We start from the raw sequence: 14,365 nt of genomic DNA, 5'->3' as shown, positions 1-14,365 counted from the left end.
ACACTCGGTGTAGTAGTATTTGTTTGCTGTATTATTGCTTTCAGCTCTTGGTGACGTCATCAATGCTTTTTGACCAGCTGACTTGCCGTCGACGACCAACATGCTATGGCAAAGATGGCGGCTGTCTTTCAAAACAAAAGTATAAAAATTGAGTAAGATCATCATTCAAAAGGAAGCAAGGTCGACAATAATTTGACACGCGAAGTATACTTGCGTACTTTTGTCCGCAATTACCATGGTAACGCCTCGCTGGTTATCGAGTCTAAAAGGGTTTAGTTGTTGAATAAAACGGATGTGTTCATGTTTGAAGTGTGTTTTGTTCTTTGCTGACATTTCAGGTCAGGTAGTCTTGGAAGAATTTAAGCGAAATTTAACCTTGATTGACTAACGACAACATTACAATCAGACAACGCACACGTTCTGGGTTTTATTTTGAAAAGCGGATGATGATGTGCTGACAACGTCGCTTGATGGCGGAAAAAGAGACAGCAGCCAAACATTTCTGCAAAGTACGCCAGCCAGGTTTATTTTCTGTCTTCTTCTTTGAACTTCTTTAGATGTCCACCGCGCATTTTAGCTAGTCTACAAACCCTCCTTATCCTAACCTAGCTTAGCTTCGTTTTGCTGGGGGCCTCGGCGGCTTCTTACGAAATTTCTTCAACTTTAACGTTTGACGTGACTGCGTGCGAATATTAATGAATGACACCACACTAGCTCATTCGTCTGCTGACATTATATATTTATTTTTTTTTGTTCGTCGCATGTTTCGTAATGTGTGATGCTAATCAGTGACTCAGCAAAAGCAGACGAGTTGGCTCAATGCAGTTAAGCGAAGAGCATGGCTTGTTGTTGTTGTTGCGTCGCGTCAACAGGATGAAGTTGCGAATTCGCATCTGCAAACAAACCAGCAAAGTGGACGTGTCTCCCGAGTCGACTTTGAAGGAGCTCATGCAGCACATCCGTGACTTCCTGCTGCCCGGACATGGACTCGGGTCAGTCTGCGGAACATTGTTGTTCTTATTACTACGTATAAAAAGATGCCATGACGTGCACGCAACATTGCGTGCCTGGTGAGCGAGGCACAAGGGCGGCGGTGTTTCGTTCCTTGCTACGAAAGAAAGTTGCTTCGCACCCCAAAACCTTTTGTCACCCGAAGCGTGACTTGGAAAAAGTTCGGCGGGGACTAATTGTGCTGTGTCACGTGACGACCCTGTCAGGTCGTGACGTCACCGGCGCGCGCCATATGACTCAAAAGGCTCCCGAGCAAACGTCAGATGACGTCACAGCGCTACCTTAGCGTTAAGCCGCTTTGCTGCGAAAGTCCCAACACACCATAATTGCATGTGTCATTATTTAATAGGATTCAATTGTGATATTTTGTCGTCCACAGTCAAGACCTGACCTTTGGCCTTTCTCTCAACGGCGCCGAGCTCCTCGCTGACACGGGTCAGAAGTTGTCGTCGTGTGGCGTCGTTCCGGGAGATCTCATTCGTGTCCTGCTTCCCGCCAGCGCCGCCCACAGCAACGACGACAGCGACCACCCTCCCCCCGGCGCCGCCGCCCGGTCCTTGGCTGGGCCCGCGACCGCCGCCCGAACCGCCACCGCCACGGACGACCTTTCGCCCGGGGACGCCGGCATCCGATCCCCGGCCGCCGCCAACAACGCTTCCCTTACCGGGACCGGCACCCAAACCGCCGCTGCCAACGCTGCCATGACTTCCAGCCAGGTGAGATGAAATCCCGTTTTTTTTTTTTTTTTTCTCTTGCTCAAAAGGAGGCAGCCACGTCATGTTATCTTGATTGACATTGAGCAGCTGTGTAGTGCGGTCGCTCCTCCTAAAGCCCCTCCGCACCCAAGCGAGCAGCGAATGCCGGCAACCCTCTGCTGGGAGCCTATGCTGTGCGGCGAGGCGGGCGAAGGTCAGGCACCGCACTCGCTTGAGCTGCTCTACCGCGGCGCCCAGGTCACCTGCCCCGCCGATGTCATCATGGTGGCTGCCCACCTCCTCATGCTGGAGACCGGATTCTCGTCGCAGGTCAGGAACTGCAACGTCGTCCCATATTTTTACCTTGCAAGCTATGTTGCTGTCGCGTGAGATTAGCATGTTGTGCCGCAAATGAGATTTGATGTTGGGATGTCAGTCAGTTGGTTTCTATTTGCTGTGGCGTTCCTCAAGGCTCATGTTAGGGCTCATTCTTTTGTACATGACATGGTTCTTCTCAGCTTTATTCATGGTTAAAGGCGGCAGGATCTCATGGCTCTTATATACCGAGGACCTCCAGAATGGACTTTCTGAGTCTCCTCTGTTACGGAAATCTTGACTTGCTGATTTGTGGCGTGTTCAGGCCAGTGAGGTGAAGCACACAGAGATGCCGGCCGGATGGCGTTCGTCGGGCGGCGCCTACAGACTCCAGTACACGCACACGCTGTGTGAAAGGGGCGTGGTCACAGTGGTGGCGGTGCCCATGAGCCCCGTGCTCGTCATTGAAGGTGAGCGGCCTTGCTTTGGCTTCGTCCACGTCAAGACCTTCCGTTGACCTCATCGTCTTCATCGCATTGCTCGCAGCTATCCTGCAGGTGGCCGACAGCGCCAGCATGGCGGCCAAAGTCTGCGTGGACCCCGGCGGCTACGTGACGGAGGCGTGGCCAGGTCTGAGCCGTTTGGGTGTTGTCTACGTGTGTCATGCCGTTGGTCCGAGATGACTGATGATTTCTTCCAGGCGGGAGCGCGGCGTCCGCCTTCACCGGTCTGAGCCGACTGTCGCGAGTGTTCAAGGACCAGCTGGTCTACCCGCTGATCGCAGCCACTCGGGAAGGTAAGTCACGTGTCATGTGACTCGGCCTTTTGGCCGGCCGCAAACTTGTGGTGGGCAATTGGCAACTGAATGTGACCGTAGCGCCCGGTTGCCAATGAGCTTGACTTCCGCCCCCACCAACGCTCTGCAAAGGAAAAACTGGCATATCAGTTCCAGCTTCCCCCCCCCCGAATGTTGTTTTTGTGTCTTTAGTCAAGAAAATAGCACTCTTGAAATGTGCGTTGTGAAACCTTTTGAATTGTCGAAATGGAAACACTTGTGCATTCCCATTCCTTTTGTGTGGCTCCCTCTAGTGTGCAGAACTTGGCCACCAGGAGGCAGTATCATACACTTATCACTTATTCTTTTCACAACGACCGACTCATAAGCTGCAGTAATAGGAGTTGTTCTTTGCAGAGGATAAAGAATATCGATATCAATATTGATAGATAGCTCCCAATCGCACCAATGCTGATTGCTAGCATGTCAAAGGCCATTTTCATTTTGGGATTCAACAAGCAGGAGCTTGCAAAAGGCAACGTTCGTAAAATTGACAACATTTAATTTTTTTCGGTGAACCAACTTGAAGGCTCCGTTTTGACGAAGGGACACGAGTTTCCCGCCGCCACCCAACAGTGCTTGTATCTCAAGTTTGCGCAGCAAAGAATTGACTCGTCTCTTGAAGAAATTGCGCAAGTCCGGTCATGTGTTTCCAGGTGTGAAAACTGGCATCCCATGACTTTTTTTTAAAATAATTGGCCGCATGTGACATGCCAAAGGCGCCCGACAATCGGCCTTTGCAGGCTTCGTGAGTGCCACGTCGTTGTCCTGAGTTTGGCCAACGTGTGTTGCGGTGGTTGCCATCTAGCGCTGCGTCTCCCGGTGGCGTTCGGCCTGTCGGCGCTGCCCCCCGAGTTGCTGCTGCTGGTGCTGCGGCTGCTGGACGTGATCTCGGTGGTGCGTCTGTCGGCCGTCTGTCGCCATCTGAACGCCGCCACCGCCGACGGCGCCCTCTGGAGACACCTGGTGCGGCGGGACTTCAGCGGTAGGACACGCACCTCCTGTGACGTCGGGTGTCCTTCAAGTGTGCTCATGTGACCTCTTTGTTGACTTTTAGATCACAAATGGCAGGGAGAGACGAACTGGAAAGAGGTCAGCCATCTTGCTCGCTCGCTCACATGGACAACAACCACCGCAGCCTTACGTGTGTGTGTGGGTGTGCGTGCGTGTGTGTGCAGCTGTACAAAAGTTTCTACAAGTTCCGCCAGAAGCGAGGCACGGTGGAGCGCCCGTGCTCGCTCCCCCCTTTCATCCACCGGCCCCTGTTCAGCCCGGTCCCGTTCGCCCCCCCGCGCGTCCCCGGCATCATCGGCGGAGGCTACGACCAGCAACCGCCGGCCTTGCCGTACGGCGCGCGCTACGACCCCATTGGCCCGCTGCCGCCGCCGCTGCCACACAGCGAGCGCCGGCGCCGCAGCGACCCCCGACCTCCGGCGGGCGGCGCCCGGCCAGGCGACATCCGCAGAGGCTTCATCTGACCGGGGCCGGCGGAATGCCGACATCCGCGGCTGCTTCTTGTATGGACCCTCCCTAACAGCCAGGAAGTAGTTGGCCATGTTTTGACAAGTGCTTGGCATTTGGCCAAGCCACACCCACTCCCCAAAAGTGGGGGAGATGCGCCCACCATTCGTGTGACATTTTAAGATGAACCAGGAATGCACTAAAGGTGCACATTCGCGTGTCGGCATTCGCAGATTTTGCCAATTACAATTTTATTTTATTTGTTTTTTGTGGGGGTAATTGTTTCTATTGGTTCCCCCAAAACGAAATTTTCTCTTATTGTGCTCAGGTGAAGTATAAAAATAGGACTTCTTGTTCAATGGCCATCTTGTTGCACCTTGATGCCAAGGAACTGTTGAAGTGTGTTTAATTTAGACAAAAGTAGTGCTTGGTTTCAATCTGCCATCTCAACACAATTCCGTAGAAATCTTGCCGCTAGATAAGGAGCAGCCCGCCGATGGCAAAAGGATGGTGGGGGGTCACACCTTGCCATTGGGGGGGGGGGGCTGCGAGCAGAATGTGACCACTGAGCGTAGCAAGTCTTGGCCATCGACAGCAGAGGGGAAGCGTCACAGAAAGGCGTTCAAGTGACGTCCTTCATGGCCTGGTGTGGTGCTTAAAACGTTTCAAGGACCATTGAAGTCCACCCGGAAAGGTCAAAGTGCATTTGGAGTGTGTCCGGCACTTACGAGTGCTCACGTGTCTTGATGTGTTGACGTGTGGGCGGCTCGGACGCTTTTGACAATTATTGTGCTTGTTTTATATTTGATATTTTTGCGTGACTTCATTAAAGTTTAAAGGTGCAGGCTACGCAAGCATTTTGTTGTAAAGACATCAAACGACGTTGAAAGACTGCAGCCTTCCTCAAAATTTTGAACATTTCCCAACAATGGTGCACTCCATCCTCTTCGCAATCGAGCTAAAAGTGCGACGAATGCAACATTTGACATCAATGACAGACGTGTTTTGAAATGTGATCATCAGTAACATGCCTTACGTCACTTCCTCGCGACAGCAATCGATGATGTCATTCTTTTTATTGAGAAGAAGGGTGTGATTTCTCACACAGGATCGTCCGTTACTTTCGTTTGCAGACAAACTGGCGTTGTCCATTCGGGATGTTAAAAATGTTTGCAAACTTTCGTTCGCAGGTGCACGCAATGAGCTTTTGAAAGGTGCCGTTCCCGGTTTTGAGGGTTTTGTTATATTTTCATGCTCGTTGACAAGAAAATGCGAACACGGCGCAAGATCTCGACGAAGGAAACTCGTTCAATTGTGCAAAATATTTGACGACTTTTGAGAGCGCACAACACTCGTTAGATGTTAAACAAAAACCGAAACATTGAGCGTCCAAAAGCAAATTTATTAAGAGTCGTTTTTTTATTTAGGGTACTTTTGAATTGGAATCAGAATCACCTTTATTAGCCGACTATGTAATCCAACACTACGGCCGTGACAGAAAAATTGGTAATTGGTCAGGAAGCGTCTCAAATGAAATATTAAACTATTCTAAAAAAAAACAAAAAACGTACGACCAAACTATGGGCATAAAAGGGCACAGTGAAAGATTTTATTGGTGAGAGGAGGCAAAAAGACAGCAGTTTCAAGCTACTAATCCTCCCGTCGATAAGTGTTCTAAAATGGTTTATTGTTGCGATTTTTAACAAGACAACAAAATCGGAACAAAGAAGCGGACCATTGGAAATAAAAATGAACGCGAGACGACGTCCCGGAAGTGCACGTGACTGACCCATGCATCAATAGTACGCCCTCAAAAATCGAGCGAGTTCAACTTCTATTTCGTCCACTATTGACTGATTGATTGCAAGAACATTGGTGTCAGCAAGAGGTGAAGTTTGTAGTTTGTCCCCGCCACGACGACGATGATCGTGTCTCTTTAAGAAGCTCCTGTTACCGGAAGTTAAAGGGGCGGGTCCAGCTGAGCCACAAAACAACGGTGCTCGTCCGCGGGTCCGAGCCCAGCCCAGCCCAGCCCAGCCCAGCCCGAGCCGTCCCATCTCGTCCTGTCTCGTCATGGTCCCTCGGCGCCTAAGTGGGAAATGGCGTCGCTAGCGGGCTCGAGTAACGTCGACGCCGCCGAACTGGACGCGTCGCTGTGTCAGATGCTCAAGGCCATCACCGACGAACGCAACCGACTCAACGCCCGCCAGGAGATCAGCGGCCTCGGTCAGACCCGTCGGGCTCCGTCGCGCTTCGTCGCGCTTGGCTGAGACGTCACTGGGGGTCACGTGCCTCTGAAAAATCGGCCTAACGGTGTTCGGTGGTCACGTGACCGAGCAACAGGTCGAAACGCTATGACGTCACCGGGCAGGAGGAACACGACTTCTGTGACGTCATCAGTTGAGCGCCCGAGACTATCACGTGAACGTGTGCGCGCGCGTGTGAAAGCAAACCGACTCGACGTTCGTTTTTTATGCGTGTGTGACAGGAAGCGAATTAGGCGGGCCATCCCTGAATGTGTGCGTGCGCGCCACTTGACAAGCGCCTCCTTTGACTGCAGGTTGCGAACAAAAGCGTGTGTGTGCGTGTGCGTGTGTAGGTTGCGTGAAGGACGACCGCATCGTGTTCTGGACGTGGATGTTCTCGATGTACTTCATGGAGAAGTGCGCCCCACGGCAGGACGACATGCTGTTCTACGTGCGCAGGAAGTTGGCTTACGCCGACGACGACGACGGCAAAAAGGTGCTCATGGCCTCCTCTACGCTTTTTAATTTTTGTTTGTTTGGCCATCGGTGAGCTTTTTTGGTGCCGCAATGTGCAAATTGGAATGTTCAGCAGGCTGCCTGACTGGAGGCCATGTTGTGACTTCACTTTGGTTTGGATTTTGTTGGACGATGGGCGGTGACGATTGCCGTGATGTCATCATCGTTGTTTTGTTCTTTTCGGGTGGGCGTCGCAGGTGGAGGTGGAAGTTTACCGGCGAGACTCCAAGAAGCTTCCGGGCCTCGGTGACCCCGACATCGACTGGGAGGAGAGTGTCTACCTCAACCTTGTCCTGCAGAAGGTCGCACACGCAAGCGCACACGCTAGCGTGTGGCCCATAGTGACGCACGCATGTCTTTCAGCTTGACTACGTCGTGACGTGCGCCGTGTGCACGCGCTCGGACGCCGGTGACATCCACGTGCACAAGAAGAAATGTCAGGTGAGGCCTTCGCGTTAGCCAGCATGAGCGCGCTACGCTCAGCTCGATCAACGCTTGTGTGGCGCGCAGGAAGTGTTTGCGTCTCCCAGCAAACACGCCATGGACAGCAAAGGGGAGGAGTCAAAGATCAGCTACCCAAATATCTTCTTCATGATTGACAACTTTGACGAGGTAACGACTGCAATCGCCCCGACCTTTGTCTGCATGATGTCCGACGTGGCCCGGCGACCCGGCCGTCGTCGTTCGCCAAGATGGTCAGGTTTGCCGATAAGTTGTGCGCCTGCCGGGCGAGTTCTGACGCAGGTGTTCCAGGACATGAGTGTGGGCGAGGGCGAGATGGTGTGCGTGGAACTGGTGGCCAGCGACAAGTCCAACACCTTCCAGGGCGTCATTTTCCAGGGTTCCATTCGCTACGAGGCGCTCAGGAAGGTTTACGACAACCGGGTGAGACCGCCGCTCGCGCTCCGCCGCCTTCACGCGGAGCTAACGCGTCGACCGCTCGGGTGCAGGTGAGCGTGGCGGCCAAGATGGCGCAGCGGATGTCGTTCGGCTTCTACAAGTTCAACAACATGGAGTTTGTGCGCATGAAGGGGCCGCAGGGCAAAGGTCACGCCGAGATGGCCGTCAGCAGGGTGCCCGACGGAGCGGACGCCACGCACCAGCAAGATGACCGCACGCCTGCGCACGACAGGGTGAGCCCGTGTTAGCTCGCAGCCGCCTGCGTTTTGCAGCTCGACACAAAAAGTATCAACAGGAGAAGGAGAGCGTTACGGAAATGTGTTGAAATGAATGGCCGTTCAACTCGCTACGAAGAGATGATATCATACAAACATAAATAATCGTGCCTGCTAAACTCATTAAACACGTCCGGATGGAGACAAGTCAAGAATTTCTTGTCATGTCCGACCCTCGGCGTCGCTCTCGAGTCAAATATGAAAGGACTCCGGCGATCATGAGTCACCCCTAAAGAATAACTAAATAAATACATAATTGACTGATTGGGAAACATTTTTCAGCCAGCCTTTAAAAAGATGTCATCTTTTGAGCCGTTAGTGAAGATCAACTGAAACGGCTTAAAATGTAAAGCCAAAAAAACACGAATTGGTCATGAGCAGAGCCGCTCTCTCGTGTCACTGCCGGGATATTCGTCTCATCCGTTTAGTCTAGAACGCGTTTCCACGTTTCTGTACGTGAGCCGAGTCGACTTCCCGTTTCCTGCACGTTGGATCGCGTCATCCGCCACCGCTTCCCTTCAACAGGTGACGTCGTTCAGCACGCCGCCGACCCCCGAGAAGAGCCGGCCGTCGTTCTTCTCGCCGTCGCTGCGACGCAAGGTCCCGCGGCACAAGATGACCGAAATGAAGAAATCGCACTCGGCCAATGACAGCGAGGAATTCTTCCGGGAGGAAGACGATCAAGGTAAGGGTCGAAGGTGGAAGCCGCTCGGCTTGTTGGCGACGGCGACTCTGACTGTCGACCATCAGAGCTCCACGGCGCCTCCAACCTGCGCTCGCGTTCGCTGTCGGGGACGGGTCGCTCGCTGGTGGGATCGTGGCTCAAACTGAACCGCGCCGACGACTACTTCCTGCTCTTCTCCCACCTCACGTACGTCACGCTGCCGCTGCACCGCATCACCGCCGGTGAGCCTTCGTCTCGCACGATGGAGAAAAGTGTTGCAGCAGCGAGCGAATCCTTTTGCCGTTGGTTTTTGTGTCAGACATTTTGGAGGTGCGTCAGAAGCCCATCTTGATGACATAACGGCGGCGACGGCGGCGGCCTCGCTAGCAAGTGCCTCCCTGCATCGGGCCGCGATCGAGCGGCACGCCCGGACCGCACCGATGACCACAACCAGCCGCCCAACAAGTGCCTCCTCCTCTCAGCAAAAACTCAAACGGGAAGCGATGTGACTTTTGGGAAATGGCTCGACGGACGCGGAGTGATGTCACAGGAATTGATATCGTCTTCTACAAATCGAGTTTGCTTGACGGCAAGTATTCAGACGGAGTGGAAGTGACGTTTTGCAACATTTGCTCAAAAAGGGAAGGACGACGGACGCTTCTCGTTGGAACACAAACGTGACATGAGCGGTGCTTTTCATGTTTTGCTACACTTTGGCGTCACGCGAAATGACAAAAACTTGAACACCAAACTTGTTGACAAATTAAACCAGATAGACAAACTTCTCCTTTTCATTTATTCTCAACAGGTTCTGGGGGCAAGGACACTTTGGAAAAAAAACAAAAACACCAAGTCTGTCAGAGTCTGTGTTGGGGGAGGGGGGGGACGAATTCCCTTTGTGTGGTTCAGATCAGCAGGAAAAAAAAGAGGAAAAGGTGGAAAACAAGCTTGAGGGAATGTCGCAGCTCAACGTGTGCCGAAACGCAAGGGGCGTGTGCGTGTGTGTGTGTGTGTGCGCCTCTTCAGCCTTTGCTTTCCTGCAGAATGTGGTGCAGCTGGTCGGCGTCGTCGGTGGTCTTGACGCGGATGAGCAGCGGCACGGGCGTGCTCGGGTTCTTGTCGACAGGCGGGTTGGGCACGCACATCACCACCACGTTGTTCTTGCCCACGCGCGAGCACTTGATGTCGGCCGACAGCAGGATGTTGAGGAGGATGTTTCCTGCCAAGCACGGCAAGGGTAAGCGCGCCAACCGCCGTCTTGCTCATCGCGTTAGTGTTGCCGCCCGCGTGCGCTTACCTAGGTTGGTGTCGGCCCTGATGATCATCTGCGTTTTTGCGTCTGCCGTGTGTTTGAGGTGCAACGTGCCGACGCCTTTCTCCTTGTACTCGTTGTCTTTCCTGTAAAAGAGTTTACACCTGCCAAACGCACACCGGTCGTCGTTAGCGTCGACCCCTTGGGTGCATGGCGCAGCGACCCGCACGCACACACACGTACTTCTTAGAGTAGAAGGCGTCGTCCTCTTTGATCTCTCTGACGTCGGGTTTGGGCGGCTCGTACGCGTCGTCGCCGCCGCCCGCGTTCTCCTCTACGCAAACGACAACCAAGACCGTGTCAGCAAACATTGCGAAGAAAAACACAAAATAAAACCTTTTCAATCAATGTAGTGCTTTGGCGCCGCCTTGTCGCATCTCGGTTAGGTTTGGCTCACAATTAATTACAAAATTAATGTCGATTGTCGAGGTTGCAATTTGACAGGAATTTAAATGCTCGATGTCAATTCAGGAAAAAGGTTTGATGGTCTCCTGATATTTGTCAGCAAAGACAAAAAACATGACAGTTTACTGAAAAAAAATTAAAGCCCTAAAAAAAGAAGAAAAAAAGATGAAATTAATTTTCAATGTTGATATTCAAATGCGTCAATGAGTCGGTAGTTTTTTTTTTTTTCACCACTGAAAGTAAGTTGAGGAGTGATGTTGTGCTTTGCTGCCACCTTGTGGCATTTATCTGCAACATCACTTTTCTGTTTGTACCTCACCCTCACCAATGGCCGATGTCTCATTTCCTGCTCGTGTACCTGAAGGCGCAGTGCGGTCCACCTTGGCGAAGGCTTGCGAGCCGCTTCCAAACAAGCAAAAAGTGGGCGTGGTAGCGGCGGTCTTCAGGAGCGAGCTGTCCACCTTCTGACCAAAGTTGAACGTGGCGGCGGGCGACTCGTCCGTTTTGCCCTTGAAAGAAAAGGCGGTCGAGCACGAGGAAGCGGGAAGCGAAGCCGTCTGGTCCTCTGTGGGCGGCGCCACCGTGCCGTACTGCCGCTCGATGCTGGCCAAGTGGCGCTCGTAGTCGCGAAAGATGGGCTGCAGGTCGCACAGCGGGTTGTCGTCCACGTGTTTGCTGATCCAGTCGCGGACGGAACAGTTGAGAGCCGTCAGCTGACGGTTGTACTCCTTGCTGCTGGACGAGGCGGAGCCGTTGAACGTCAGCCCTGAGCAACGAAAGACCGGAAAGTTTCTTGGGTGTCACATGACCGTCAACTTCAAACGCAGGCGGCACGCGGTCGTGTCACTCAAGAGGTGACATCACGTTCGGTGACAGGTGATGTCTGATGTGACGCTGCAGACAGGAACTGACATCACTCTTGACAGCGCGTAGTCTGACAGGAAGTGATGTCGGAATTCACGTCAAATCCAGATGGACGCGTTTGAAGTTAGATGTCAAATTTTGTGCTGTGGTCATTTTTACATGTCGCGCGTTTGAAAACGGAACATTTTGACCGGAACAAACTCGCGTTGCGGATGACGCTGCGTGCAGGCTAACCCGGTGATGTGCTGACGGCCGCTGACGGCGACAATGTGCTGGTGAAGGATGGCGCCAGGACGCCGCCGCTGCTCCCGTTCGTCAGAGCGCTCAAGCCTCTGAAGCCGTTGCCTAAGGTGGAGAACGGTGTCGGCGTGGAGGAAGCGCTCATCGAGAACCCTTTGAAGCCTTTGAAGGCCCCGCCAGCCTCACCCTTAAACACACAAATACGCGGATGTTGGCCAAGTTGGCGATGACGATGTCACGCATTTTACCTCTGCGACAACATTTCGCCGTTTGGCCTTCTTGATGGCCCGGTTTTTCATCACATCTTCGGTGGCGATGGAGAATGTTCCGGCCTAGGGAGACAAACGTTCATCAGACCTGAGCACACGTTGATGCGGACGCAAAGCCTTGTGGGAGAGTGTGACGTCACCTCCTCGCCCTCATCCTCCTGGTCCCAGTTCCGGTCCGTCAGCTCTTTGTCTGCAATCCGCTTCGCCATCGCACCTGTGCCACACTCGGCTCGTTAGGCGACTTGCAAAAAGGGCACGAGGTCACTTATCGCGTCGCTTCTCCTCTAGGAACGGAAGCGAACACACACACACAATTATATGTTCAATTGTGCAGACGCAAGAGATACAAGTGAAGCGCGTCAAAGTCACGTGATCATGAGACGTAGCCAGGCAACACAAAAGGTCAAATGTCGTGGCGTGGCAGCATGCTCGCCACATTTCGCCGAAAACTGTTCAAGTAAGCCCGCTTGGGAAAAAAAAAAAAAAAAGTAAGCCCGCTTGGGAAAAAAAAAAAAAAGTAAGCCCGCTTGGGAGCTAACGTTAGCAACGGACAGCTAATTCGGCCCCAGTCGAAAGGATTTCCGGGTACCTTGCGTGCCGGCGCGAGTCCAAAGTGTGCGTGTGGGGGAAGATGAGGACCGACCGGGTAAGCTTTCACAGTCCACACTTGACGCCAAGCGGCATCGCAAGAAGCAGGGCAGCGATTGGAACGAGCAACTCTCAAGCCGCCATTTCACGTAGCAACGCATCCGCGTGAGTTTGCCGCCCGGGCGCATTTGTACGCATGCGCGCTCTTAGGGCATTCTGGGACTTGGAGTTTATGCGCTCGCGATGCTTGTGCAGGACGAAAAAGGCAAATTTTGGTATGCGTGTTTTTTTGTTGTTGTTGTTGTTGTGGTGCAAATGAAAACTTCCGCCCTAACACGTGACCGTTAGCGGAACAGGTGTGCTGTCATTTCCTCCTACCCGGCGAGACGCGCTACTCATGGGCAGTGTGCTTGCGCACGCATGCTCACAACGACGGTAGTGTCGCGGGTTCGGGGTACGCTGTCGAATGAGCTTCTGTTAGGAAGTTTCGCACGGGTAGGATCGTTTGCAAGAACAGACTTGATGCAGACTTGACGCACAATTCGATCTCTGTCCAGCTGGTGGCGACACCCATCAAATAGTGCAAACGAACATGTTCCTTTGCGCTTTAAAGATCAAGTGCGAAGTAAGTTCAGAAAAGGCTAATCAAATATTTTTGTCTCACAAGTACATTAGTTGCACATAATACAAATAATCAGAGCTGGGAAGTGCGTCCCGGGGGCGGAATGTTGCTCTTGGTATGTTTGCAACTGGACGAGCGCGAGCACAAGAAGGTGAACTTCCAGGAGCAGGAAGTGACGTCATCTTGAGACGCCCGCGGCTCGAAAAGCTCGTGAGGCGATCGGCTGCAGCTTGTAAAATGCAAACTCGCATCCTGGCCGGGTGGGGGAGGGGTGAAGGGAGCAGGCCACGGATGAAGAAAGGAAGGATGCCAAGAATGGAGAGAGGGATCAAGAAATGGAAGGACGGGCTACTTTTTGTCACCCCACGACAAGTTTAACATTTAGCTTGCATGCATGATGGTGGGCCCGAAGAACATCATGATCATGCTGTCCCTAACCCTTTGTTCCTCCTTGAACAACCGTAATCACAGTTAATACAAAAAAATGATGGATTGCTCGCAATTTGAATCAACATCGCAATTTCAAAGCGTGTGACAATCCAACAAAATCCACCCACCCTTCCATCGGCCTGAGTTGGTGAGGGGTCAGCCTCACACGAGTGGGGGGCGTAATTTGACATTTGCATGACATCGCTGCAAAATTAAAAACAAATCAACCAAAGTTTCTTGGAACGATACAATTACTTTTAGGAGTCACAAATTTCCTGCGCTAGGATCTTTTGAGAACTTGGACCTTGGTGCTAAAATAGAACGATTTTCCACAATCCCATGTGGTTGACTTTAGTGGCGGGCTGCTTCGGCCTTTCATTGCAAATGTCAGTATGTGCGTTAAGTGTAAATGTCTTGGTTCGTTTACACGACGTGATGTTTTTGACGGACTTTGACAATCTTAAGCGATGGAGAAGTACGCAGAGACTTGAGAGAGGCAAGCGAGAGCGATTGGAGATTTGGATCTTTATTACAAACGTCAACAGGAAGACAGGATTGCTTACCCAAAAGTAAGGACTCACCATCGTGATTTATATTGATCTTGTAAATTATTATCTAAATGTGTATTCTGTATATACAAGTCTGTGCACAAAAGTATTCGAATAGTAGTCATGGTAAATCACTTGCGTGGCGCTTTTCTGTCTTTGGTCCACAAAGC

General features: G+C 52.2%; 3 protein-coding genes across 11 annotated transcripts; 2 read left to right on the top strand and 1 right to left on the bottom strand.

The window, feature by feature from the left end:
- The first annotated feature begins 326 nt into the window (after positions 1-326).
- Positions 327-5,166, top strand: fbxo7 (F-box protein 7). 3 transcript variants are annotated; one of them, XM_088287424.1, is made up of 10 exons: positions 327-509; positions 873-992; positions 1,391-1,727; positions 1,815-2,036; positions 2,347-2,491; positions 2,568-2,651; positions 2,722-2,817; positions 3,665-3,841; positions 3,914-3,948; positions 4,035-5,166. In XM_088287424.1, exons 2-10 carry the CDS (start codon positions 874-876, stop codon positions 4,332-4,334), a joined length of 1,515 nt encoding a protein of 504 aa, XP_088143550.1. In that variant the 5' UTR covers positions 327-509; position 873; the 3' UTR covers positions 4,335-5,166. The 3 variants fall into 3 exon arrangements, with proteins under 3 accessions (XP_088143550.1, XP_088143548.1, XP_088143545.1); XM_088287422.1 differs by having other exon boundaries at positions 790-992; XM_088287419.1 differs by having other exon boundaries at positions 328-992.
- A 470-nt stretch (positions 5,167-5,636) lies between these two features.
- On the top strand, positions 5,637-9,700 carry kiaa0930. 7 transcript variants are annotated; one of them, XM_088287443.1, is made up of 10 exons: positions 6,166-6,543; positions 6,917-7,059; positions 7,277-7,381; positions 7,443-7,520; positions 7,590-7,691; positions 7,824-7,964; positions 8,030-8,212; positions 8,780-8,939; positions 9,005-9,160; positions 9,238-9,700. In XM_088287443.1, exons 1-10 carry the CDS (start codon positions 6,417-6,419, stop codon positions 9,276-9,278), a joined length of 1,236 nt encoding a protein of 411 aa, XP_088143569.1. In that variant the 5' UTR covers positions 6,166-6,416; the 3' UTR covers positions 9,279-9,700. The 7 variants fall into 7 exon arrangements, with proteins under 7 accessions (XP_088143572.1, XP_088143557.1, XP_088143569.1 ...); XM_088287440.1 differs by adding an exon at positions 6,806-6,836 and having other exon boundaries at positions 6,390-6,543; positions 7,590-7,964; XM_088287442.1 differs by lacking the exon at positions 6,166-6,543 and adding exons at positions 6,567-6,716; positions 6,806-6,836 and having other exon boundaries at positions 7,590-7,964.
- nup50 (nucleoporin 50) lies at positions 9,701-12,808 on the bottom strand. The gene is made up of 8 exons (XM_088287449.1): positions 12,598-12,808; positions 12,149-12,292; positions 11,988-12,071; positions 11,734-11,926; positions 10,994-11,401; positions 10,414-10,504; positions 10,216-10,334; positions 9,701-10,137 (listed from the first exon to the last, which is right to left on the bottom strand). The coding sequence occupies exons 2-8, from the start codon at positions 12,215-12,217 to the stop codon at positions 9,941-9,943; spliced, it is 1,161 nt and encodes a 386-aa protein (XP_088143575.1). The 5' UTR covers positions 12,218-12,292; positions 12,598-12,808; the 3' UTR covers positions 9,701-9,940.
- Between the last annotated feature and the right edge of the window lie 1,557 nt (positions 12,809-14,365).

This window comes from Idiotropiscis lumnitzeri, chromosome 2 (genome assembly GCF_059441095.1).
Source record: "Idiotropiscis lumnitzeri isolate Australia: NSW breed Sydney's pygmy pipehorse chromosome 2, RoL_Ilum_1.0, whole genome shotgun sequence".
Classification (NCBI taxonomy): Eukaryota; Metazoa; Chordata; class Actinopteri; order Syngnathiformes; family Syngnathidae; genus Idiotropiscis; species Idiotropiscis lumnitzeri.
Note: the sequence above shows the minus strand (reverse complement) of the source record. Positions and strands in the feature narration are given on the sequence as shown.